At 43.9% G+C, this 27531-nt stretch overlaps 2 protein-coding genes across 20 annotated transcripts in view; one reads left to right on the plus strand and one right to left on the minus strand.

Moving 5' to 3' along the window:
- HMBOX1 (homeobox containing 1) overlaps window positions 1-19556 on the minus strand; it is a 135660-nt gene extending 116104 nt beyond the window's left edge. For 12 of the 19 annotated variants that reach the window (XM_071807157.1, XM_071807163.1, XM_065834045.2 and 9 more), the window contains exon 1: window positions 19273-19556. The gene's annotated coding sequence lies outside the window, so the exon portion shown is untranslated. Of the gene's footprint in view, window positions 1-12104; window positions 12201-14783; window positions 14894-18781; window positions 18807-19083; window positions 19173-19272 lie in introns of those variants that run through there. The other 7 variants (XM_065834042.2, XM_065834043.2, XM_065834041.2 and 4 more) reach the window with 5 other exon arrangements.
- Window positions 19557-19815: 259 nt separating this feature from the next.
- The window catches only part of INTS9 (integrator complex subunit 9), a 72753-nt gene continuing 65037 nt past the window's right edge, over window positions 19816-27531 (plus strand). Inside the window, exons 1-2 of the mRNA XM_065835687.2 lie at window positions 19816-19886; window positions 24420-24547. Of these exons, the coding sequence (XP_065691759.1) occupies window positions 19878-19886; window positions 24420-24547 (137 nt within the window). The 5' untranslated portion in view covers window positions 19816-19877. The remainder of the gene's footprint in view (window positions 19887-24419; window positions 24548-27531) is intronic.

Below are 27531 nucleotides of genomic sequence, written 5' to 3' on the forward strand. Positions count from 1 at the left end.
TTAAAAGGGATCCCCATCAGCTCAAACTTGTCTCTCCACATGTAGGAACTCATTGAAGAACGGGAAGGCGACACCCATATACTGACCTCTAACCATGACCATACGTGGAACTAAAGAGGATTTACACCTGGCTGTAATTTAACCCATTGTAAATTACATACATAAACAAACACAAACTGTATGTACTTGCAAATGCATTTGTGTGTATATAAATACAAGAAAACAAACCACCATTTGTGTTCCAAATCTAAGAGCTTCTTCCAGCCATTCAATAAACCTTACAAGCAGAGCCAGACACACTTGATGTTTTTATAAAGTCTGCAACTAAACCTTAAAATAAATAATGAAAAAGGTCATAATTCATCATCCTGACATCAAATCAGCAGACTGGGATTTCAGTATATCAGAGTGATGGATATAGACTTGTATTAAGTATGGTTTAGTCTGCATTATACCAGCGCATTTATTGTTGCCGTTAAGACTGTTCTCTTTCCAAGATGCTCCAAATATGACCAACATTCTTATTTTCCCTCAGCTGCCTGCATCTGGGAGGCCACTATTCAGCAAAAAGCAACAAAATTGTCCCCAAAAAATCATTACTAAGGAAACACTGGGACAGTGGATGCTAGAAAACAAGATTTCTTGGTTTTCCTTATTTTTTTCCTTGCTTGTCAGGGGATCTAATAACCACTCTTCGATAGCTCAGGAGTTCTGCTACTCTCAGAGGTAAAATCCTGCCTAATAAACCCTCAAAAACCTCTCCATCCACCACTTACCAGCTCTGCTGGTTCACTTTGCTGTGGTTTCAGGTTGCTGGAGCATTATTGCCCTGGGCCCTGCTGCCTGTGATGATGAGGGAGCACAACCAGTCCCCCCAGTATGCTCACATCACTGTCCAGTTTCCACCTTCTCAGATCAGCGTCTGCCTGCTCTCCTCATCCACGCTTGCCTGTCTCTCTCTGCTTGTGATAGCGTGAGATAAATAAATCTGCTAGTGTTCCAGAAATGAAAACTCTCATATTGTATCAAATGCTATGCAGTACATGAATACACATTTTCAGTTAGAAGTCACGTATGTTTCCATCATCGGAGCATACTGAGAAACTATTAATTCTCATTAAAACCCTAGATGGTGGCAAAACACATTGATTTTACAGATATCCAATGCAGTAGGATGTACACAAAAAGTCTGTTAACTACCCAGGATGTGCAACCTGCCTGCTAAACACAACTGCTCCCATTCGCCTAGGGCTATGAACAGGGAATTTCTTAACCCTAAACAAGTCCAACTTGTTTGAAACACCACCACAGACCACCCTGTATCCCACTAACAATGAGATACATGGGAGTGGTAGAGTCATCAACCCACTAACCTTGTCAGCAAAACATTTTCTTAATTAAAGATATTGATAAAATAGCTGCATCCCTTCAGTTTATACTTCTGGGACAACACCAACAGCACTCAAGTCGAGTCCAGAACATTTAATTTTGCTGCAGCTATTTCAGAGACCCCCCCCCAATACATTATAGACAACCAGGAGTCAGCAAGTCACTAACACCGATGTGGAAACGTGCTGTTTGATACGGATTTAAACAAGACCTCCTCGGGTTTTGATCTGTGTTGTAAATGGTGCTTCGTAAGCACAACGACTAATCGATTTGGAAAAGAGGAGAAAATGTGGAAGAATAAATTATCATTTCTACCCATTTCCCTTGCCTCCATCATAGTTTTACGACCCTTCTTTGAGCTTGTTTATGCAGGTGAAGCAGCAGAGGAGGTGAAAACCCCCAGCAGAGGGGCTGAGTGGCCACAGGTAACACAGGTCTAAGAACAAAGGGTGTCCGGGTTGATCTGGTTTACGAAGGTGTGCAGGAAGCTGTTTACAGGAGTAAAGGAATATACTCTTCAAATTAAAAAAAAACCAACCAAACTGCTAACCAACTAAATAATTATAGCAACCTTGGGTCTGACTGTACTTCTTTTATGAGAATACTACTGTATATTCTCCATAATATTTATAAATGGAACTGGTTTCGCTATCTACACAGGTTAGGAAGTCCCCATCATTTACATTGACTTCTCTTTCGCTTAGGATGGAAGCGCAGACACAAGAGTTCCCTGCTATGAGTTGGTAAATACAGATAGGTATAAACAAAGCAATCCATAAGAACTGTGCAATACGAGGCCATAACTCCACCAAGTGAGAAAGCATGAAAGTAACCCCAGGTAATGGAACTGTTGATACATATTCACACAAATAATCCCAGCCTGTGTCCTGACACTAATAGAAGAACACGGTCTTAGGAAGCTTGAAATCTTCCCCTGGAGAACCAGCTTTGCAAGAGCAGAAGGGAAGAAAAGACGTTGTGTAGAAAAGAATGCTTGTAGCTTTGCTTGCTATTTAAGTCAGGCTGATTAATCTTTAAGATCTGGCAGCTTTTCCTATTTTTGCCTTCCCTCCACCATGTTACCAGTCGTATTATCAGCGCTTTAAAGCAACAGCACAGCAAGGAGTAAGTTATACCCAGGACTGCACACAAATCCCATCAAATGCAAAAGCAACAGCCCAGGTAAGAGCTCAGAAAGCACCAACCACCTGGAGACACGGGACAGGTCAGGAGGGGAATAAAACCAAAGAACTGGCTCACATGAATCTCAAAGAGGTGCTGGAATACAAGCAACCACAGCCCTTCAGAAACCACGCGATTATAGTTTATTCAAGCCGTCTTCTCAAACTGGAACCATCAGGGTTCACGTCTGCAAGCTTTTCACTGCAAAAGTGGGATCTCAGGTCCTGGTAAAACTTGAAATTGGTAGATAACATGTAGATCCTCAAAGCTGACAGGTTAAAAAAACACCACCTTAACAATTTGATTAAAGATGCCAATGTTGACAACTTATTCTGCAAGGTGAGACTGGAGGACAAGAGGAAGCTGATCAGAGAAGAAATAGGAAAGAACAGAAGACGTTTATCAGGAGCCTGTTAATGCAGCGAGAGCTGCCTTGTTCTCGGTGATGGACACACCGAGGACAGGTCATCGCCTTCCTGGGAACTGCTCTACAACTTAATTGTGAGGCTAAGTATCTATAGAAATGTTTCCAGGTCTGGGCCCTAAGAAGCAGCAGGTAGTCATTCAGCACACCAGTGGGAAACCGGGATTATCTGGAACACGAAAATCGTGTGACAAAACCTCAGTAAGAAGCACAGTACAGAAGATTTAAACTAGGAAACAGGTAAGTGAAGCACTTCGGGAAACATCTTCCTTTTCATAACACGTTACTTGGGACATCGAGAAAGAAGAGAGAGAACCAGACCACCATTCGTCACTGGCACAACCCTGGTTTTGCGTATTTCAGGTCTAAGTGCACAACGCCTGCCTTTGCTGGAACAAAAATTCCTGCATAAAATGCATGGATGCAATGCATATGTTCCACAAACCCCAAGTTTACATAATAAAGAGAATATAGATTTGCTTTGATCTGAAGTTGCCCCATAAATTTTTAATAACAGCTGTAAAACAGAAATCTTGGGATAGAAGTCAGCAGCAGCAATGGAATTCAAGCACGCTCCTCATTTCAGGTTAAGAAAACCCATTTCCAATCCATTCCTATTAGAACTGTTACCAAATTCTTGCAAAGTGAAATGCAAATTTCACTCAGACTCATTTACTTGCAGATTATTCTCTTCAGCCAACCCTTCCCCTCGCTCTCTCCAAAACAGGAGTAAAAGACCATTCAATCCATTTTGTCATCTTATTCTGGAGACAACACAAGTTCAGATATTGCCGTCCTCTCATTTTATATTTCATTGGAAGGTGGTCTCGAGCTGGTTTTATTTCCTCTACAGAGAAACTGTTAAACCGAAAGTACTACAAAAATACTTTTCTACTGTGTACCTCAAATAGAATACGCAGTTTCTAGTTCAAGTGCAAAGGGACAAGGAAACCAAAATCTTTCTATATGCACACGTTGAATAAAAGCAGGAAACAGATTAACATCTGGAGAAAAATATTAACCCTTGTGCTGGCGATGATGTAGTTCGAGGGAACTTCATTTGCAGCGCTGTTTCCCTGCTCGATTCAAGGCATTTGAAACAGTACGTTCACACATAACCTACAAAAAATAATGTTTCAGGTAAACTAGGAGGCAGTCAGGCTCCAAAAAGCTGAGGCTATCAAATACGTATCTAGAAGAAACAATAATCAAATCAGAATTTCCTTGTTCAGGCCTTACAACGATCACTGTGGCCAATAAAATAGTCTCACACAGTGGTATTTTATAGGAAAGTTTTTAGCAAACGCAGTATTAAAAGAGACATCCACCAGTGTTAAGGGGCAAAGAGGACAGATGATTGCAGTGCAATATGAAAGAGTGAGTTGATGTGATATAGAACTGCATACACTGGAGACAGCTTTACAAGCTGGAGAAATGACAGTCAAATAGCAATCACAGCACACCTAAAAGGTACTGACAAGTCAGGAAAAAACCCTTCATTTTCTAAATGACAACAGACTTAGTCCTTACGTATAAAGAGCACAGAGAGTTGGAGTTAAACAGTAACAGAGCCCTATAGATGTTTGTGGATGATCTGAAACGTAGAGAAATCATTCCTTGCCCTTGTTCTGCAATGTCCATGCTACTCTAGACATAGGCACATGTAATTTTCCAGACCTCCCTGCCCAGAGCAAGCACATGCAGAGCCCTTTGTGAGCACTCCCCAAATTACTAATACTTCCAGCAAAACTATTTGGGCTAGATCAAGCATGACGTTACACAGAAATCCATGTTATCCCACCCAATTTCATCAGAACCAAATAAAAGAGTTATTAAACACGCGGCACTGCCAATAGATGGGTGAGGATGGTAACTTCCGAGGGGAGGGATAATTGTTTGCTATCCTGCACACTGAATTGAAAAGGATCTCACTTCACAAAGGCAACCTGGCCTGCAGGTATGTGACATTAAGCAGGTAGAAAAGCTCAGTGGACCGGGCTCAGGACAGCAGTTTGTCTAGACATATGGGCCATTAAGGGTTTAACATGCCCAGACCTCTCTTGAAGTGCAAAAGCGGGGATACAAAAGGTGTTCTGAATGCCTGAAGCACACAGTGGGGATGTTTGCAAGTACATGCTGCGGGGGTATCAAATGTTTACCCTGTCCTTATAGGTTTCCCTCAGCATCCATGGTTGCCAGTCATCAAGCCTTGTGTCAATTTTTTAAAGCTGATTTTAACGGAACTTGTTAAGTTCAATAAGCTCAGTTAAAATAAGTCTCCATGTTGTGTTTGGCAACTCTTAAGTAAATCTTATTTTATAGCTGCCTATATTCATAGGCACAAATCAGCGTAGCTCTGCCGTTCCTGCAGATCAGAGCCCAGCTTCAAGCAACACTGTCATGACATACACCCTTATTTTCTGAAGTGTCATGTGTGTGCACCACTGCTGCTCTGTAGAAAATGAGCAGCAAAGCAGGAACCTCACCCAATTCACAATTTGAAAGTCTACCAATTAAACAGCTGGCTTCTAACCCTCCCTTTAGCCAGCCAGTGTTACATTCAGTGAGATGTCTTTAAGAACTATTATAAAAGGCTTTAAAAGGTCCACCTTTCAAAACTATGGAGAAAGTTGGGGGGCAGGGTGAAAAGCACAAGGATGTATCTATATGAAAACTCTTCTTTTAATTTCCCCATTTGCACATAGCACAGAATTGTGGAGGTTGGATAGCACCTCTTGAGCTTGCACATGGCATTTTCCTGTGCAACTCCATCTAAAAATAAGTGTGCAGGTACACGATGATCCACCTGGATTTAGGCTGGTGCTGGGGTAACTGGACCACAGACACCTCTTCTTACAAAGGTAAACCGTCTCAGAGCTGCGAGGGATGGATGCCCGCACCTTTCAGCATGGAGGTTTCAATAACCTGGAAGAACATTGCTAAATCACTCTTGCTACATGGCCAGAACTGAAAAGTTAGTTAAAATAGGTTTTAAGCTAAGTTTACAATTGAAAACTATGACTGCAAAAAGCATATGAAGAGGTAAGAAAAAGATCATCAACAGGAGCAAGGAAAACAGGCAAGGGAGAGTCAAGATGCGGTAAGAAGCAGAAACATTTGCAGTTTCTCTGGTTTCTGGGAACGCCGGTTCTGGTCCAGGACTCTCCTCAGCAGCTGTAAGCACACAGAGCTCTTACCCACCACATCCAATTCAATGCAGGAGACTTCAGGAGGTCTGTCCAAGTAACGTCTCCATACAATTATACCTCCAAAAAGTCATAAACGCTCCCTTTAAGAAAAAAGAAATCACATTTGCAGCCAAAATGAACTGATAACACTGCAAAGGCAGGATGGCCCTGAGCCTGCAGTCTTTTCTCAAAAGTAATTCCCATCAGAAGAAAACTGAAAGATCATGCTCTTTATTTGCAGGCCATGGAACACATGCTGTTACCTAGAAGGCCAGTGCTATGGACTTTTTGAAGAGCGTGCAAGGAGAATAAAAGCATTTCAGTCCCAACACTACGGAGATATTTATCTGTAAGAGACAGAGAGCGCAAAGCAGAGCTGGGAAGCAGCACCCAGGAGGACACAAGAAGCAGATTTTGACCATGAAGGGCGGGGGGAGGCTGCACGTACTAAATTGTTTCATCAAATAATTGGAGGAAGGGCCAATGTCTCCTTTGGAAGATTGACAGTAAAAGTCTGTCAAAAGCAAAAACAATAGAGAATTAATTATTCTTAAGTATGAAAGGACCTAGAACTCAGGGATCTTCTGTTAATTAAAAAAAAGAAAATATCCTCAATATAGTTCCAGTTCAGTTCTTGTGAAAACCAACAGAGAGCACTCCCACTGCCTCTAAGTTAGTTACATCTTAAGGACACATTCCTTAAAGGCATTGAAATTCAATGGAAATTGCAGATACTCAGTACTATTTCTATTCCATATTCAAATATCTGAGCTCGCACACAATACACAAGAGAGTCTTCATCGACTTACACTGTTTCAATAGTTCTGGAAATCACAGAAAAATACCCAGCAAACTAACTAAACCTTATTAAAGGAGGAGTTTAAAGAGGCGAAGTTTAGTATTTGTTTTAGCTGGTCATCCACTGGGAAAGTAGCAGAACACAGCTCTGACCTGCAAGAAGTACAACAGGCAAAGTCTGAGACAGTCACAATTTACCTCTTCTTCTCCCTTTCTGTGAAGATGACAACACTGAAAACTAAATTTATTCTGAACTTCGCTTCTGCTGCCACATAAAGCATTTTATGAGGGACGGAAGAAAACTAAGGCTTCCCCAGCCTATCCGTCCCCCAGCATTTCGTAAAACAGGGAGTAGAAAGATCTTAAATGAGGATCTACAGGCATCCCAGATGCTGCAGCTGCAGGACCCACCGCCTTTCTTGGAAAGTTCACAGAATCCCGATGTGCACAAACCATCCATCCAGGGATGCACAGAGAGCAGCACACTGGACAGAAACAGACAGGAGAATGAAGGTTTTAAATCCACCCTCCTGTTGGACTGAGGTGTCTCGGTGTGGACCACTCCATCCCACCACAATTCTAAGACTTGCAATGTCCCAAATGGGACAAGGTGCCCACAGCCTTTACTCCAAGCTCGGAGAAGCAGCAAGTCCTCTAAGGAAAAGGCAGAGGTGACAGCTGTGACGGCTCCACAGTCACTGTCTTTCTTTTCCTGCCAGCTCAGTACTCAAACACCTATAAACTATAAGGGACATCTAAATAACTTGCAGCTTGAACCTGCCACATAGACAACTAACACCTCCGAGTACCCCACACCACCCCGCTCCCGCTGGATCCCCTGTGCTTCAGAAAGCTGAATTTCTCCACTTGATGCTTTCATTTTACATTGAATTTTTTAAAAAAGACTGTTCAGGCTCTATCAAGGCCTGAACATTATCCCTGTGCTTCAGTTGCCACCCTGGGTTATTAGCCAGACTGTTTATAAAACAATTTTTAAATGCCAGCTTTTATCTATTACAGTTTTATTAGTCTTGAATGATACATCATATGTGCTGGACGCATAAGAGGGTCGGAAACATGGTTCGCATTTTAAAATGCTTTAGTGAAAACAAATGAATTATCTTTATTAAGTGAATTGAACCTTGCTGTGTCCTCCACTGAAAGATTTCAGTGTTAGTGAATCTCTTTCCTCATTGTTCTTTTTTTTCCACCTTATGTTAGGCGAGGAAAACAAGCATTTCTGCATTTACAGCTCCCAAATGGTTTCTCAGTTTTGAATTAGAGACTCTGTGATCTGAACTATCTGAATATACAGAAATGAAGAAAACATTCTCTATGTACTTGCAGAAGAGGCTGCTTCTCCAAAGCTGGTTTAGTGCTTCATCAGACTCCGGTTCTGTGTGCTCAGCCAAGAGCGACAACCATCACTTCACTGGTTTGACTTTACTTGAGATACTGGCAGTAAAACTGCACCGCCTAGGTTCTCTTTAAGCACAAGAAATGTAGGTATTACAGCAGATGGCTTAGGCATAAGAAAAAGGTATTTATATATTTTAACCTGGTTAAGAGAAAACATTTTTAACAAAATGTAAATTTTGAATCCAGGTTACGAATTCAAGTTTATAGAAGAGAGTGTAACTACAAAGAGCGGGTGGAGATGCTCCACTGCTGGTTTTATTCGCTAACTTAGCCAACAATCAGCTTTTATTCTTATCAAAGATACAGATGCATCCATTTGCTATTAAACAGATCTGTTTTCTGCAAACTAGACGTAGCTTCCAGGCTCCAGATAAGTGGTGAATCTGGCCCCAAGCCTCCAAGTAGAGGAATTTTCATTTTAACACCTTCTTGGAGCAGTATTTAAATTGGTCATCAGTGTAAACAAACACAATCTAAATGGACTGTCTTGATGGGTGTAAGCTCCTTGGAGGTACAGACTATCTCCTGTCTGCATACTTGTTCAGTGTTTAACACACTGGGGCCCCAGCTCCAGCAATGTCACTCTAATCTTCATAAGGATTTTATCAGCAATTGACAAGCAAACTTAACCTGCCCAAACAATCAAATACAAAGACCCAAAAAAAGATCTGGATCCCAGTTTTCCAGTTCTAAAGCCTCAGAGAGGGGGATGATAATCCCTAAACAAGCGACACATTTCAAAACCAAAGTTTTACGGAGGAAGGGGAGGTTGGAAGGAGAGAAAGAGGGATGAGCTTCGCATAGCACTGCAATGCCACAGGAAAGCGCCACGTTTAATGTAATCAAGCTCTACATTGCAGCCATATGGAAACAATTTCAGTCAATAAACAACTCCTGCAAGAAGACAGCAGAGGAACAGAAAAATCAGATACTGAGTTAGCTAGGAGGCAGGAAAAGCTAAGAAGCTTGTGTTAATAAGAAATATTCATGTCCAACAAAACAGGACACTTTTTTGAGTCTCTATTACTTGCCTTAGACTTCCACGGTGCCACAGTTCAGACTGCAAACAGCAGAAATGCCGTACCTGCTTTTACAGCGTCCTTCCCAGACCCTGGGCCTCAGTCTTGTTCCTTTTCTTCCCCCTTCCAAATGTTTCCCCAAAGCCTATCGCTATGGCAGGTTTCCCACTCACCAGCCAGAAAGGAAGCAGACATCCCAAACCCCAAGATCCTCACCTGACCTCTTTGCATTTTATCTGCCTGGAATTTGCAGGTTTACAAACAGGGGCTTCCTCATGGAGCCAGTCCTTTCAAACACCTAAAAAGAATACAACCAACACACACACACAAACCACCAAACCCAAAATACAACACACTTCACCTCTTCCTGACAGTGGTATTTAAACGAGGTTTGGTTTCAAGATCCTGTATTATCTTGTATCCTAAAAAGCAACGGCAAAAATGCTGCCTCTCCTCCAGAAAGAGACATTCGTGGGCAATGCTGATTACAGCAGTAACATGGAAGGAATAAAAGCTAAGTCGGTTTGGGACAGGAAAAGGGAAACGCAGGGGAACAGCCAGCAAGTGAAGGCAGTTGCATTTGTAATAAAAAGGTATGTTGCTATGAATAAAACAGAATTTACTTAAGTGTGACAGAGGCATGACACCAATATTTATCAGAATTACGCCCGTGAAACAAACTGAAGTATAATTCTGAAGTGTCTTCATAAGTAGCCACTTGCAAAGGTTAGAAAGGTGTTTGTTCATTTCCAGGACACTGTGCAATCTTCCAGTCCACGCACCCCAAAAGCATCACGGTTTTACACTCGCAGCCATTTAGGAACAAAAAGGTCTTGGGACGTTCCTCAAACTAAACAAAGCGCAAGATTCAACAGACACACACACAAAAAGCTAATCATTTTTTCTTTTTAAACTAACTTTCAAGCGGGAGAAGCAGGATTACTGCGAACACTTCGCCCTTACGCTGGGGCAAGATGTTTTCGTCACACAAAGTACCTTCTAATTCACCAGTAATAAAAGAATATATCCAGCATATCCATTAAGAGTGAAACATTTGAAACCCATGCACTGAAGGGCTTTGCACTCTTGCCGGGTGGTTTGTTTTTTTTCTTTTTTAAAGGAGGGATTCTCTAGAAAACAAGGGCAAAACACAAGGCCAAGTAGATGTTCACATTGTGTTAACACTCAAAAAGGGGAAAATGTGGAGAGCTGTAAGGCAGCCAGCTGGGTAGCAATCCAGGCAAACCAAGAGAAGAAAAATATATGTATGCATTCCCAGTAAAGAATTAGAGAGCAGGGACTTCACTAGTGCCAGTCGGCATGTTTTAATGGCAAATATCTTGATAAAGGACTTTGTTCTTTGAGATTACAAAGGTAGCTGAACAGCAGAACAGATGGGCATTGGGTGTACGTTGGTTCTAGTGGAAATGCACATCGGCTGCTCCGTATCGACTGGTGCTTTCTGAGGGCTGTCAGTTCGCCAGTTCTTCATCCACTTCCTGGGATTGCATCATGCTAGTTTTTTTGTCACTAAATTTAAGGGCTGATGCAGTTCAACATTTTTATCGCTGCAGATAAAAATCTGTGACTGACACCACGACTATAGGAACAGTACATTATGATGAGGAAAGGACGGAAAAAGAAAGACGTCTGAATACCTTAACGTAGCTCAGGAAAGCAACACACATCTGAATACAAAGGCCAATTTATAATCTAAGAAATGCAGGCTGCACCTACTAAAGTGCAGGCTTAACTAAGAATAATCTCAGTGTCAGCACAGCAAGGCTCACAAACGGGATTTCCCAATGCAAAGGGGCTACTGTGAACCTTTTAAATGCTGTTGCGCCTCAGTATTCAGTCTGGATCAGACACAGGCCGGAACATTCTCCATTTTTGGTTTCTACGATGTTAAAAATAACCTGAGACCATGAAGAATCACCGGATGATCTGAGTGCAGGAGAAAATGCCTCAGAGTGAGACTTAAAAGCTCAACTCTCTTTCCTTATCAATCGAGTAACTTGATTACAGAGCATAAGTACCTCCATGGCAAGAAAGTCCTGGATACTAAAGGGCTCTAATCTTGTCAGGAAAGTCATAACAAGAACCAGCGGCAGAACTTAGACAAATTCAAATGAGAAATCAGCCACTTATTTTTAACAGTGAGATGGCACCAACTACCAAGAGAAGTGATGAATCTGAACTTACCAATGATGGACGCTCAGGGCTGGAAAGTTTTCAAATTGTTTTTAGCCAAACACCAGTTATTGGTCTCAGTTTCAAAGTAAATGATTAAAATTTAAAGCCTTGGGATAGAAAGCACATAAAATGCATCAGACAAGATTTTAATTGCCTGTTCTCACGTTAAATTTTATGAATCTCTAATATGTTAACATCATTCTACTGCTATGGACAAGGAAAATAAAGAGGGTAGGACAAGTTTCAAGTTCAATAAGCTCCCTCTTTTTCAGACTGCTGCACTATTCACTGAACAGCACCGTTCCACCAAGCAGATGGAGCCTCCGTGAAAGGCAAACAGAGAACAACCGATGATGATGTCTGGAACCCACGCGTAATACGACTTAGTGGAGAAAACTGTGATCAGCCGCTTACCTCTCCCATCTGAGGCATGAAAAAAATCAGCATTCACTTAAGTAACTAGTTCTTACTCTGTGTAAATACACTTACGACATTGATGTTTGTACCAGCGAGGGCAGCAGCATGCAATTCCACCCAGCCAAGAATCTTCACATGCTTGACGAACGTGAAAGCATCTCAACAGCCCTGAAAGGCGTATTTTCATATTACACGCTGGAACGCAGGCGGTCAAGAAGTTTGCCCTGGGTCATAAAGTAAGACCTACGGCAGAGCCTACACACAAGAGCCCAGCGCAAGCTCATTGCCAGGAAGAACTCTCCTTTTCAACATTTCAATGCGACTTACACGTCAGAGCTGCTGCAAACCCAGTTGCTCCGACTCCAAAACCCTGCCTGTTAAATCACAAAGAGATTTCTAGTGAAAGCTGACATTGTAATCGGAGAATCTGCTCATGGCAGAGAAACTGTCCAAAATAAAGGTCAGAATAAAGACCCAAGCAGAAACAGCGCTTGTATTTTATGAACTAACTAAATGCTTTCTGCTTCCATTAGTATTACAGCACCACTGGAGGAACAAAAAGCAGATTCAGTGCTTGCTTCAGAGCTCCTAAGAAACGGGCAGCTCGAAACGCAGGAAATGACTATATGCTACACTTCCCGATTGATAGGGCATAGGCTTATCAGAATCAAACTGCCTGTTCACAAGGCTCCCTGCAAGAGTAGCCTACAGTGTTGTTTCAGTAGCAGTCGTTTTACTGCTGAACTCAACATTCAACATATTTTTTTTAAGAAAGTGAAGAAAAAAAAAGACTTCCTAAATATTAAGTTCAAAAGTAGGGAGAAAACCGATGCCAGGAATTCAGGGCAAGTGAGATTCAGCTGGGGGTAGAGCCAAACATAATATATTTTGTATGCCTGCCTTGTAAATGACTTTCCCAGCCCAATATCAAGACCTTCATATAAATTTAATGTAGCCTAAATAGATGTCTTATAAGCACAGAGAACACAAGAACGCCACCTCCATGCATGAAGCAGGTAACAAAAACTGTTTCCTCTGGCTGCAACAAACTCTTCAGTAGATCTGGAAACAAAACTCTACCCACTGGGCAAACAGTGACTGGAGGATGCTCTCACCAACACACCGTGGGCATATACACAATGAATACATAACAGAATTAATTTTGGTGTACACATACAAATAAATAACCTGATGAAGGGCCATGCTTAGCAATGAGTTTCAGGCGATTAGCTGCACTGAAACCAACGTGAAATGCTGAAGTAACCATTCCTAGAGGAGTTCTGTAGGAGAAAGAGTTAACTGACCTTCCATACCTTCTGGTTGGCTGCACAGGAAAGATAAAGCAGAACACACTCGGTCAGAAGCGCTGCACTACAGTAGCTCCCAGTTTTAAGAGCAGGCTTTAACTTCAGACTCTGCTTTGAGCTTTGCTGGAGAACTGGGAAAGGGAAATCTGCACACAAGTGGGCAGAATAACCAGTCAGGGATTCTTTTTTTAATTCTTAAAAAAAAAGGTGCATCAAACCAGTAATTGTTCAACCTTTTGGTGTCTACATTAACAAGGTGCTGAATCAAAACAATAGCAAACATGCATGTGCATTCCTGAGATAAGATTTGATGTTCCACACTGAAAAACTCCTATTAAACGAAGCAGAAGAAAGGCTATGCAAGAAAAAGGGGCATCCCTTACAGGCTGGTTAGAAAGTTTACCCCATAGCACCTTTGGCCTGATAGAGAGGGGGGCGGGAAAAATCCAATGGATTTAAAAGCATTAAAATTAACTGAACAAATAAGGATAACAAGTGTCAAAGCACAGAAGTCAATGGAACATGGGAAATCCTCCCATCGCTGTAAGAAAATCTTATTGAGCACATCAGACGACCAGCCAATAAATTCCTTATATGGGTAATATATACTAATATATCACAGATATAAAAGTGTAATAGACAAAGCCATGTTCAAATGGCACTGACTCAGCATGTGACCTTGAGTGACTCACTTGGCCCTTACGCCTCAATTTCTCTATCTGTAAAATACTGATACCTCTGTAAAGCATCTGAAGATTTACAAACGAAGGTACAAAGTATTGTTCTATCAGGAGGAAAACAGTGGCTCGGCCACAACGAATCAAATGCGAAACATCAGAGCCATTCTCCACTAGCACCCCACAGAAGTTATGGCCATAGATCGATCACTTCTGATTAGGTTGGGCTTTACGATGCAATAATTGCGATAGCAGCGGTTTCATAACTGTGAAACGAGCACTTTGCTCAGCAACGTATTATGCAGGAAACCTGCTCAAAAAAACAGCTTTGGGTAAACTCGACTGCAACAGCAAAGAAAAGCAGCATCCCAAACACAATATACTTTTTACGGGTATCTATCATAAAAGCTTCTCCACATGTTTTTAGGGTTCCAGGTTAACCCTGTGTAAGCACCCGGTTGAGCAGGAGGAGAGGGGAAGGAAATCAAACAATGCCGTGTTTAAAGACAGACCAGATTTCAAGCGAATGTGCCTCTTTTTAGCAGTCACGACACAAAAATAAATGTGTTTCTCACAGTTACAAGATGAAATTTTCAGTTGGCCGGCAACTACAGAGCCGATTCTCTGCTTCTTTCTGTGGACCACATGACTGCCTCAATACATAAGACCATTTTCTGTGCCAACTTGAAATGAAGACCACATAGTTAATAGTTTGCAACCTCCTTTCCCCCAGAAGATCTTCAGAGTTGAGTAATAAAATTCCTCACATGATTTCAATGAGAGGGTTCACTTGTCAGAGGCTGTTTCAAGATAGTATCATATGTCAGGGAGGTGCTGTTCAGACGCAGCTTTCCAACCCCGTGTTTTCAAGGCTCGACTGAAAATGAAAAAAAAACAATACCCAACTTCAGGCTATAAAGTTCGAAACTGGAAGAAAAATAAACTCTTTACATTATTTTTTAAATGTGGAAGTTATCCAGTTAAAGAGAGAGGAAGAAAAACTGATTAAAGCCCTGACAAACCCTGGAGATCACAGACTCATTACTAGTTCTGCTGCAGACTTTGTGTATGAACCTGGGCAAGTTAATCCCTTTCCACCTTGGTTTGCCACCTGCCAAACGAAAAACAACGCTTCCTTTTCATATCCTGTTATTCTTGCTTGTATTGTTCCCCAAATGAAAAGCATTTGTCAAAACACTTATCTTTAGCATTAACATTGAAAATTGCATTCATAGCTAACACACCACCCATATGCAAGGCTGAGTGTTCAAATATGAGCTCTTCGTATTCTTTGCTACCCAGCCATCCTGATTTTATACATGTCAAAAGCGAGTTTTAGTCAGTACAGGAATATTAGAATGCAAAATGCAACTTTTTAAATAATCCTACATATAAAACCAGCCTTAGGAATATAACTTAGACCTCCAAAAATTCAAATTCTCCTCATTATATCCTAAAAATCTCACTATAATCACGACATTGGTCCCACTTCATTGATAACCCCCAAGGTAATATTATCAGCATAGGTATCATTAAAGCCCAATCCCATGAGGATGTGTATACGGATCCAGTGCCTGCTCCATTAAAATTGGTATAAAGTGAAATCGACTTCAGTGATTTTAGAAGAAGTGTCAAAGCTGCATGAAGTTATGGGTAGAGGAAATAAAGGCATGGGGTTTTTTTGCAGTAGGATTCTTAAGATGACAGCATGCTTTCAAGTGTTTGATTTCAAATCCTTAGCTTTGCAGCATGTGAAAAATATTTGCCACAGATTCCAATGCTGTAATGTGTCATTCCGTAGTGTCCCTAAAAGTTCTGCACAGAAATCACTGTAAAGTTGCTGTCTTTAGATTAAAACATGCTGTTACTTCATGCAAATTGGTTGATTTTCTAACATCCACAACCAAACATCTTTGGAAATGCCTGTATGGAAGGGGCAGCACAGCGTTCTTCGTTTCTCATGTTTCCGTTTCATTAATTCTTCCAATTCCCTGCCCAAACATCGTATCCTAAAGATCCAAACTTCACCGCTCCCCCACTGACATCCAACAAAAAAAGAACCATCCCAAAAGTTAACGGTAGAACAATTATTGACATCCATGCTTATTAAAAATTTTAAAATTAGTTTAAAATACAAACGTTAGAATCCCACTGTCTTCCTACCTCCAGATACCGACGAAGAAACATATCAAACGTTTCTATCAATGTATGGATTATCACTACAAAGTAAGCACTTCATGATAATTTAATTTTCAAAACGCTGGCCAGACGTGAACTTTTAATATCCTTTTGTAAGAGACCAGAAAGACCCCACAGAAACTGCCTTACAAGTAAGCATTCTGCACCCAACACCGGTTACTAGTTCTGTGGAATCATCAGAATCACAACGCTAAAGAGATGCACATTTTCTAGAAAGGTCAACAAACAGAAAGGAATTGCTCAAGACCACTCAGTAAAGTACTTAAAAGAGATAAGCAGGCCTCATCCACCCAGGATTTTCTTGCAGATTTCCTTACCACTGTCCAAAAATCCGGCAGTTTCACCTGTGGTAGCATTCCTGTAACCCAGCTGGCAGCCTGCATACCATAATGTTGTCTAGACCTGCTCCGAACAGAGCTGGATGACACAGGAGTAAAAATGCTGATGCCTGTTCTGGTGCTCGCACTGGTGCTAAAGGAACCAGAGGAGGAAGAACAGACATCGCTGAGTAAAACACGAGTTCCTTGTTCCCAGTCTCATGCCCAGGCTCGTCAGACGATTCTGTCAAGCGTACAGAAAAAGTTGTGGCTGTCACAGGGCTAAAATAGAATCTTCAGATAAGGGAAAAAGAGCGTTCCCAACCCTCAGTTTTCAGATGCAGTATCAAACCCTGCTCTTTCACAGAGCTCCGTGCTCCTAGAACGTGCAGATAACAAATGCATCCCTGCACAGATAACATATTCCATCCCTTTCTCACCTCTCCCCTACTTCCCTCCCCTATTCCCATCTCAGAGATGTTTCCTTTGCAATTTGGAAGAGAAATGGCAAAAAGGGAGATGCAAAACACAGAAATAAATTAAGTTTGTTCTCTGCTGTTGACAGATTTGGCCCTAGCATGATGGGAGAAAAAAAACGTCAAGAGTGATAAATCCATATATACCTACTCCAAACTACACCCGACATCCCAAGGGACACGGTATAATGGTAAATAAATATAGATGCAGTTCCTACTAATGAGGCAGGGTACAGCAAGGCCAAAGAAAATGCAATCATCTCGGGGAAAAAACTGCACAGGACTCCTCCTCTCCCATCCATGGAGGAAATCAAATGCCAGCTGCACCATCCCAGGAAGGAAGCAGAGTCTGTACCTGATGAGCCCTGCAGAAATGAGCTAGTCATATCACGGGACGCAAGCCGGCACTTCGGGGTTTCACCAGCCCACGAATCGACTGCAAAGCACAATCCCTCTCTCCAATCCAATATATTGTACGTGGTACCATTCATGCAAATTGTAAGGTTTTTTTCTTTTTCTCTCCCATCCCCGTTAGTTTGAAGCAGGGGCACGTAGCTGGCGTCTGTCACATCTGTTCCGACACTGCTCTCAAACGTGTGTCCTGGCCATGGCTTTAACGCTTTCCTCCCTACAAAGTTTAAACCTTCCCAGCTTCAGTACATCTTGTACTTAAAAGCCACTTATCTATACTCCCAGCGTTACTTCAGTAGGAGAATAAATTGAGATATACCCGACTCCACAGACAAAACAGCAAACATACAATCTTCATTTCCTCTTCCTTCTCCCCCCCTTCCCCCAAAAGGTATTTTTTTGTCCCTAACACGAAAGGACTGGGAAAAACAGCACACATGACCAAAGCTTTTTCAGACCTATCGCAAAGAAAAAAATGCTTTCCGGAGAAGTGCTGTGCAAACATACCAAGAAACACTCTTAAAACTGAAAAAAAAAAAAACCAGCCCATCATGCAAAACCGAGGTTGAGGAACTCAGCTGGGTTTGTCTCGCATGTGTATTTTTCACCCCAAACCAGTCGCTTCTTGTTTTGTTTTAACCCCGAATCAAAGGAAAACGGTTCAGCGACATTCCCTGCCACTTCCTCCAACCGGTCCTGGGGTCAAACACGCTGTTCTTCCAAAAAAAAAAGAGATGATCGCCGGCACGGGTATAAAAACATTTATACCCCCTCCCCATCTCTTCCCAAGAAGTACAAAATAAACAAGCCTATGACACCCCACCCAAGCTTTCCTCGCACATTTTGGGAATGACTTCCCTCCGGGTCCTCCTCCTCCCCCACCCGTTCCCATGTTAAAACTCTCCAGCAACAAGACACCCTTCGCATTCACGCCTTTCCCTTCGCCGAAAACCCTCCCTCAAAGCCCCGGGAGCTGCAACAGCTCTCACCCTCCTCATCGCGCCGCTTCCCAGCCCCGGGATCCAGCGGGGTTGGGCTCACCCCGTTTCCCCCTTTCCACAGGCACAAAGCACCGGGACTCCCCTAAAAAAGAGCCCCCAGGGCGGCCCCGCAGCCCCACAGTCAGGGCAGAGCTCCCCGGTAAAGCGGGTTCGATCCTCAGAGAGCACCGGGCTCCATCCCCGCGGGGTCCGAGCCTCCCCCGGCCAAACCACCGCCGGGTCGGGGCAGTTTCTCCCCGCCCGGGGTCCCAGGGACACGGAGCAGGGGGACCCCCCCCGCCCCCCAGCACCAAACTCAGCAGCGAACAAACCCGAAACACCACAAAAAAAAGAAAGCAAATCAATAAAAATAAGCACCCACCCAGGTTGAGGGGACTCCGCCACCACTAGTCCGTCACCCCCGCACCCAGGAGACGGGTGAAAAAAATAAAAAGGCTAAATAAATAAACGGCAGGAACAACGATGGAAGGCTCTTCCTTAAAGCCCGAAGGCTGCCCTGCCCTCCCGCAGACCCCCGCAGCAGCAACCCGAGGACACTTTTCCTCCTCCCCCGCTCCGGGCCGCCCAGAATAACCCGCAGCCGCGGCTCGAACTCTGGCCGGGCTGAGGGGCTGCCCCTGCCCGCCCCCGGCCGCCCCCCGCCCCGGCTTTCCCCTCACGCACATCCCGCGCTGCGAGGCGAGGAAACCCGCTCTCCGCCGCGGCTCAACTCCCCTCAGGCAGCCGCGGTGCCGGCTCAGGGGGGTCCCCCCTTCCCGCCGCACCCCCTCCTCCCTCCAGCCCACCCACCCGCCCGCCCCCTCCCCTCACAAGCGCCGCTCTCCCTCCCCCCCCGGCTTCCTCCCCACTCACCTCTGGGTGCTGGCGGCGCCTCCACCTCACCATGGAACAGCAGGACTGGGGGGGTCCCCCCGCCCGCCCCCGCCCCAGCGTGAGGGGAGATTAACGGGGACGCAGAGGGAGGAGAACAATAGGGGGGAGGAAATCCCTCGGCCGCCGAGCCCCCCTCCTCGGCTCGCTCTCCTCCTGCCGCTCCCTCCTCCCCGCTCTCTCCCTCTTTCTTTTTTTTTTTTTTGGCTCAATCACACCAGACTGACTGTCTTTGTCTGTCTGACAAGCGCCATGTTGATATCAACATCCAAGCTCCCACCTGCTGCAGCTGTGAGACCCTGGGACTTGTAGTTCCCCTTCCCCAGGGTGACGGGGCGAGCGGCCGCGCCGGGACTACAACTCCCAGCATGCCTAGCGGCGCCGCACGCCAATAGAGCGCGGGGCGAAGCGCGGGGCGGACTACAACTCCCGCCATGCCTCGGGAGGGAGGGGCGGGCTCGGCCATGACTTCATCCTGGGCGGAGGGGGACGGCGGGACTGCAACTCCCATGATGCCCTGAGGTGGGCGGGCGGGCGGGCAGGAAGGTGGGGGCAGGATTGTCCCAGTAAATAGAACCGGGTGAAGCATGAAGCTGGTGAGTGTATGGGGTTGGGGGTGTTGTGAGGAAGTGGAGGTGGGGGTTCTCTTGCGATCGCCCCTGAGCCGCGGCAGCTTCAGCCTCACCCGCAGGCGTGAGGGGAAACTGAGGCACCGAGGGGGGCGGCCCTGAGGGAGTGGCCGTTAAGCGGTCGGCGGGGAAGCGGCGGTTGAGGGGAGGGAGGCGGGAGAGGCCGCGGCGGGTGCGGGGTTAAGCACCGAGGGCTGAGAGGGCGCCCAAGCCCGAGCGGGTGGCTCCTCTCCGGCCTTCTGCCCACCCCACCGGCGGGCTAGGGGCTGCCGGGGGCGGGATTCGGGAGGAGGCGGGGGGATGTGTGCGTTTCTCTGCCTTCCTCCCTTGAAACACCCTCCCACCCTTGAAATACCTCTGTGGAGCGGATCCCCCGCACGTGTGGCTGTGTCCGGATTGCTGTAGGAATCTTAATAAATCCTCCTGGATCGTAATAAAATCGTTTTCCATCGGCAGGGTGATGTTAACGCACATAATTACTAACGAGAAAATCAGGCTGGAATACTTTGCTGGGGGTGCACTCTGCTGCTGACAAATAACTTGGTTCTGATATTGCAATCTTATGAAGGGAAGGTTATGAGAAAATACATTACCCGTGTTATTGATCTCCTCTCTAGATCTCTGTTTTCAACTATTTAAGTTTCCCATAGACCTTGAGTTTAGCTGCTACTTTATTTTCCAGGAAGAATTTTCTTGTTTCACATTCTTTGCCTGGAGATGAAAACCAAAGCAGCTTTCAAAATACCTGAGCAGAACGTTTGATTAGTTTAACCTGAAGTTACAGCGTTGTTAAACATAGGATTGTCTCTCCGTTTCGAGACTGAGCAGTTTGTTTTCAGGAAGCTTTGTAGAAGCAAACTTGGATTCTGGGCTTTTTTTGAGACCTCCGATAACTCACTATCCGTGGTGTAACTGTGTGAAATTCAGTTGGTAGGCAGGTGCCCGAAGAGCTTGATCCTGCATAATCTTATGTATGAGATTAAATCTCTGTGCGTGGATGACTAGAACCAGCGGGACAAACTGTGCAAGGCTCAGCACTTCTGGACGTGATTGTGGAGGCTGATGAAATGCAGGGGGGGAAAAGCGAACTGAGAAATCTTTGAATGAAAACCGTAGATGAAACGCAGATTTCTTATGTCTAGTCTGGTATAAGGGTAGGGAAAGGGGAGGGATACAAACTGTCTGAAATCTGTGTTGTAACATATTTAGACCTGTGTATAGATTTGGGGACTGGGCATCATGAAACCAGATTCTTCATCTTATATTTTTCTGAAGGTGTGTCTGAGTCTTGGGGTCGTAGGGGGAGGAGTTGGATGATATTTCATCCTCTTTATTTGGGTCAAATTTGGAAGAACAAGATAGAGGTAACAGCCTCCAGACCTGAATCTGAATCCAGTGAAAATGTCAGACTCCACAAATGTGAACATGCTTTGGTCCAGGCAAATCCAGTTCCTAATTTCCCCCTTGATTTTAAGCCAGCATGTGATATTAATACTAGAAGGAGGCACTGCAGTATTTGTTGGCTTTGATTGGAATTCAAAGCACTGGCTTTAACCTGCGAAATGTGGAATGTTTTGGAGTCGCTAGCGTGAGACATCATCTCTTTTCTCTGTCACGTTGCCATCCATGAGATCACCCAAGACGCGCGGGGCTGCCGAGCCCTCGGTGCGAGCCAGATATCCACTGAGAACCTGGCTCTGCAAAGGGCTTCAGATCCGGAATTAGCCCCTTGTCTTCCTGCCCCACTCTGTCAAACTTTCATCCCATTTACAAAGCCTGCCAAGAAAGTTGTGAGCTGAGGCATATTTGTGTCTTTTGTAGAATTTTTAACTTTTTTACATGCTGTTTTTTAATGGGGAGATGAGGCACCTGTTACCTGCACTGGCCTTCAGCCCTAAATAAACAAAAACAAGTGGAAGCAGACAAATCTTAGAGCAAAAATGGCTTGCATTTTAGTCCACTCAGGAATATTAGTGACTGGGATCTCTGGATCTGTTTTGAACAGTAACAAGTACAAATAGGGTGGAAATTATCACTTTTATAGTGTGTCTAGAGATATATGTAGTGCAGACATTCAGATTCCTGGATTCCGAATCTAAAATTGTACAGGCTCAGAAATGTCACCTGTGCAAATAGCTATATAACATTTATTAATCCTCTTTTCCTCCTCTTTTCCTCCTCTTTTCCTCCTCTTTTCCTCCTCTTTTCCTCCTCTTTTCCTCCTCTTTTCCTCCTCTTTTCCTCCTCTTTTCCTCCTCTTTTCCTCCTCTTTTCCTCCTCTTTTCCTCCTCTTTTCCTCCTCTTTTCCTCCTCTTTTCCTCCTCTTTTCCTCCTCTTTTCCTCCTCTTTTCCTCCTCTTTTCCTCCTCTTTTCCTCCTCTTTTCCTCCTCTTTTCCTCCTCTTTTCCTCCTCTTTTCCTCCTCTTTTCCTCCTCTTTTCCTCCTCTTTTCCTCCTCTTTTCCTCCTCTTTTCCTCCTCTTTTCCTCCTCTTTTCCTCCTCTTTTCCTCCTCTTTTCCTCCCCAGTTGCTTATCTTGAATCTGGTAGAAAGAGTCCATTGACTCTCAGGAATCCATTACCACAGCATGACAGCCACAGATATAGATTATTTTAGTTGCTTTTAAAGAAGAAAAAAAGCAGATTTTCCAGTTAGCTCGTAGTTGTCAGGGTCATGATCCTATTCATGATTTTTACAAAAAAAAACCCCAAGAAAGTGTTTTACTGATAAAAGCTGTGATATTTCATTGCCTTTTAAATTGTGGATAGTTTAAAAGCTACAAAGATAGTTTAGATTTCTTTTTCCCCCTTCATTTCTTTCTGTTTCCTCAGATTTATAGCTTTAGTTGTCAAAGTTCTGGTCTGGTGAGAACTTCATTTCACGTGTATATTTTATACTTGCGAATAGAACAACTTAATTCCTTACTGTGTACTCACTTCTTCACCAGCTTGGTTTTTCACCTTCTTTTTAGACTTTGCTAACAGCAGGCAAAATGTAGTGTTGCTCCTTAGAAATGAAGGCTCTGCGAATTTGAAACAAAAGTCTTTGTGATATTTTTAATTGAATATTTGGGGCTTTTAGCAACTTTTTAATATTTAAATATAATTTAAACAGGGTTTTTGATGAATGGATGTAAACAGTCTCCTTGGGAGTTGTTTATCCAGCCACTTGCAGTCCTGTGTTAACATATTGTGAGCAGAGATAGGAAATTAAATGATTAATCTGCCTTCTTTCCACTCTTTACTGTGAAGTATAGAAAGCGAACATAAGGTATAGATTCCTTAGAAAATGACTGAGTCTGGTTTTAGTGCTGTGCATGGCCAACCAATTGATATTTTTCGTCTTAACTGACCCAAACTCACATTTAAAAGCTAAAGTTTGACCACCTGAGCGTTGCTGTGCTGCCAGATGCCCAGGCTTCGGAGACTCAAAAACTTGTATTCAAGATGCAAAATCTATTCTTGCAATCCCTGAGGGACCATGAATCCCTCATCAGAGAAACTCTCATGTGGAGACGCCCATGCTCTATTCAGACATTTATGTTTCTAATCCTAAATTTTAAAGCTGATGTTTTTATTCTCTTCTTATTCAATGCTTCAGCTGCTCCAGTGCCTTGTTAAATGTTTCCCTGCTCTCCATACAAGAGGTGGCTGCATCTCAATGATGCTGAAGAGCCCCTGGACATAACCTGCTCGCTGCCTCATTAAGCTTGCAAAGCATTTGGGATTTCTCGGTACACAAACCGTTCCATTCAGGTGTGGTTGTCCCTTCCTTGTATTTCCTGTTTATGTTTTGCGAGACAAAAAGCAGGTGAGAACGTGCCCCAGAGCTGCTCTAGTGCAGGTGTGCAGCTCTCTCATCTGTGCCAAGCAGCCACAGCATGTGTGGGCTGCGCCTTGTTTGGTCATTTAGGCAGGTTTCTTGTGTTCCTGCAGAGATTCTCTCCTTCCATTTCCACCCCAAGTAGATTTCAAATTTGCTAGCCAATTTCAGCCAAGTTTTGCTGCTAGGACTGGGTTTCAAAGACACTGATTTTTCTGGGATTTTCACAAACACGGGTGGTTGTCAGAAAATAGAGATTCTGCATGTGTCCTAAATCAGAGAGAGGAGCTATGTCATCCTGACATGGGGAAATCTCCATGAACACACACGGATGTGAGACAGAATCCCAGGCTGGTTGGGGTTGAAGGGACCTCTGGAGATCCCCCAGTCCAACCCAGCTGCTCACGCAGGGTCACCAGAGCAGATCACACAGGTGGGTCCAGGCGGGTTTGAATGTCTCAGAGAAGGAGACTCCACACCTGCTCTGGGCAGCCTGGGCCAGGCTCTGGCACCCTCAAAGTAAAGAAGTTTCTCCTCAAAGAACTGGTATCCATAGGAAATCAGAGTTTGTTCTGGTATGTATGAAACTGTGTTTAAAAATAAGAGCAAAAAGCAATTTTCAGGCAGGCTTCATGCTGTTGGTCAAGGTCACGAGTAACTCACCCTCATATTCTCTTTCAGTACTGCCTGTCAGGACATCCAACCTTACCATGCAACGTACTCAAGTTCAAATCCACCACCATCATGTTGGATTGTGGGCTGGATATGACGTCTACCCTCAATTTCCTCCCATTGCCGCTGGTTCAGAGGTATGTTCTGCGGCCTGTAAGCACTTAGTCTGTGTCTTCTTGGGTTGCAGTTGGAGTGCTCTGCGTGAAACGGTGTATTGGAAGCAGGGAGGGGGTGAGTACAAGTGAACAGCATCATCTGATATCATAAATAGACTTTGTTCACTTAAAAATTCTCTTTATCAAAATAACGTCCTTTGGCTCAGTAGACGGAAGACATTTTATGGATTTATTGATTGGTTTTTCTAGATAATTTATTCTAAGCTTCAGTAAAGTATTGCTGCGACTGCTCAGCACAAGTGAGGTCACATATCTGTCATCTTTCTGGCTTCTTCATGCAAGATGAGATAAATGGGTAACTGAGATGGAGTGCACAGAGCCCAGCAAGTACTGTTTAACCACCGTCTTCTCAGGCTTTTCTTCAGAGCGCAGACTAATGCAAAGAAAAATAGCACTTAAAAGTCCTCGTTAGTTGACTTGATGGCATAATTGTTCCCTTTTAAAAATTAAATAAATAAAAGGGCAGTACAGCTGAGCACGGGAGTGGAACGGCAGTAAAACAAAAGTAGGGTCTAGAAGAGAATCCTGAGAGCAAGACTGCCCCTTCCGAGCCTTAACTGCAGCTGCATCTTCCCAGGTTTTTAGGTGAATTTGGATATTCAGTTAGGGTGACTGATGTCTTGCATAAATGGAACAAATTACAAAAGTGAGAAGTTGGAAAGGTGGGAATGAGTAACTCTTGGTGATGGGAGGCAGGAGGGGTTTTCACAAAAGCCATTTAGTAACTTTGATCCACAGGGAAGCAAGTGAGGAACATTCTTGGTTAGGGGGAGAATACGATTGGGAAAGGGAGTTTCCTAAGGGACCTGATGAGGTTAAAGCCATTTGTCCAGCACTTCCTATGATTTGTTATTTTTTTTGGAGAGGAAAGGAATAGACAATGTAGGCATTGTTCTGCAAGAACAGGGAGTTCAAGATTTGCTGTACAGTAGGCAACAGATGCCTTAAGAAGGATCGGTGTGATGTTCGAATTGTGTCCCATTACAAAATGCAATTGCTAACTACAATATTTAGGGGCAGTAGTAGATTTTGAAAGGATCCAGAAAATCTGGGAAATCTGGGTACAGACAGAATTGCCTCGCATTCCCCTTCTCCCAGCCCCCAAAGAAAAAGGAAATTGAGAGAGGAACAAGAAGCAAAATTAGGTGATTGAACAAAGGCTTAAGAGGTTCTTTAGAACTGCAGGCATCAGCGCTCCCGGGGGATATGGCAGCTTTGTGTGCTGATAGCAGACCCTGGGAATGAACGGCCAAATTGCAGGTCACAACCTGGAATTCCCCCAGCACCTCCAGAAGGTCTGCGCTGAAATGACTCAAACTCAATAAGAAAGGATGTCGGATTTGACCCCGGATGGCCCAGTGGAATCGGAGCAAACAGTTGGATTTAAATCCAATCAATCTTGTCGGTAAGGTGATTGAACACCCCTTGCAGCAAGGATTGTCCTAAGCACATGGACTTGGGCGAGTAATTGATCTCTTCAGCACTCTACAAAACGGATGTCCTGCAGGGAGTTGTGGAAATGAGTTAGAAACTTGAGGAGGAATGTCGCTGCCACTAAAAAGTCCTTATCTCTCCATAGTTTTCATAGTTTTACCATTATATCTCAGGTCTCTATTACCATGATGTCTAAATAGCTCTGAAATTCAAATGTGTTCTATCAGCATAACACCACCAGGTGATGAAGAGTGGATATTATCATCAGTTTGCAGGCGAGAGACTACACAAAGGACTGACTAAGGTCTTGCAGGAAGCATGTAGCAGTGCAAGAATTTGAACATAAGGTCTGTCAGATCTTAGGTTATTACCAGCTCTATGTTCTTCTCGACCCATGTGAAATGTCAACCAGCTGTGCTCCTTTCTGCTGTCTTTAAACCTAAGATCCCCAAAGTATGATCCATAAACTGCTTGGGTTCTGCAAGTCTCAGTATGTTCTCTGCCCTAATTTTTACCTGTGTGGAGCATAGATGTGTGAAGTTACAGAGGAGCTTTGCTATGCAGCTAAATCCCGTGTTGTACCTGGCGTGGGACCCTCCTTGAGCAAACATTTTGAGAGCCTGTGCTTTAATTTGTAGGAGAGGGAAGTGCTGTAGTGTTTGTATCATTAAAGGGACTGGAGATTTTTTTTGAGTTCTTTGCTCTTCTCAAAAAAAAGGTCCATCAAACGTTATTTAGATTCCACCTTGTCCTGGAAATGGCAGTCCTTGTTCTCACCAGCCCGTGGAGCAGGTGCAAAGTACTTGCAGTTGCCAAACACTTTATGCCAGTTCACGTACTTTAAAGGAGGTTTGTCAACTGGAATTTTCTCCCCTGCACCAAAGTCAAATGCAAAACGGTAAAACGAACATGTGGGAAGCTCTTAACCTTTCCTGTCTAGCCATGACACACTTGCTCACATTATTTATGGGACAGTTCTAGCTATTTTGGATTAATCAATCACTCTATTACAATGTCAAAACCATGTCGGCAAGAACTGTGTTACTTCTTGCCTTCAAGGTAAAGAGTCCTTTCTGCCCTGTGTTGCTTATTCCATTTCCACCCCCACACAAGACCTATCTGCTAATTTTGCCTCCCTTGACAAGACTGTATGTTCTTCATCGGATGCCAGGTTTAGTACAAGTCAATAGTGCTCTTTAATCATGAACAAAGCAGACTGCATACTAGGCTAAATTAGAGTGAGTGGGGCAAGCATATCAAGGGAAGTTTATTCTGCTCTACCTCGTGCTGAGGAAACCGCAAATGGATCCAGGTGTGGATTCCCAGTTGCAGAGGGATGCTGAGGAACTGGAGAGGGTGTCCAGGGGCCACCAGCAGTGATCAGGGTCCAGAACCCACAATGGCACAGCTTCGTGAGGGAGCTGGGCTTGTTCAGTCTGGCAGAGAGGAGGCTGAATGAGGAGCAACAGCCACCTGCATCTGCTGGAAAGGAAGTTAGAGGCAGCAGAGCC

This window comes from Patagioenas fasciata, chromosome 3 (genome assembly GCF_037038585.1).
Source record: "Patagioenas fasciata isolate bPatFas1 chromosome 3, bPatFas1.hap1, whole genome shotgun sequence".
In the NCBI taxonomy this organism is placed as follows: domain Eukaryota; kingdom Metazoa; phylum Chordata; class Aves; order Columbiformes; family Columbidae; genus Patagioenas; species Patagioenas fasciata.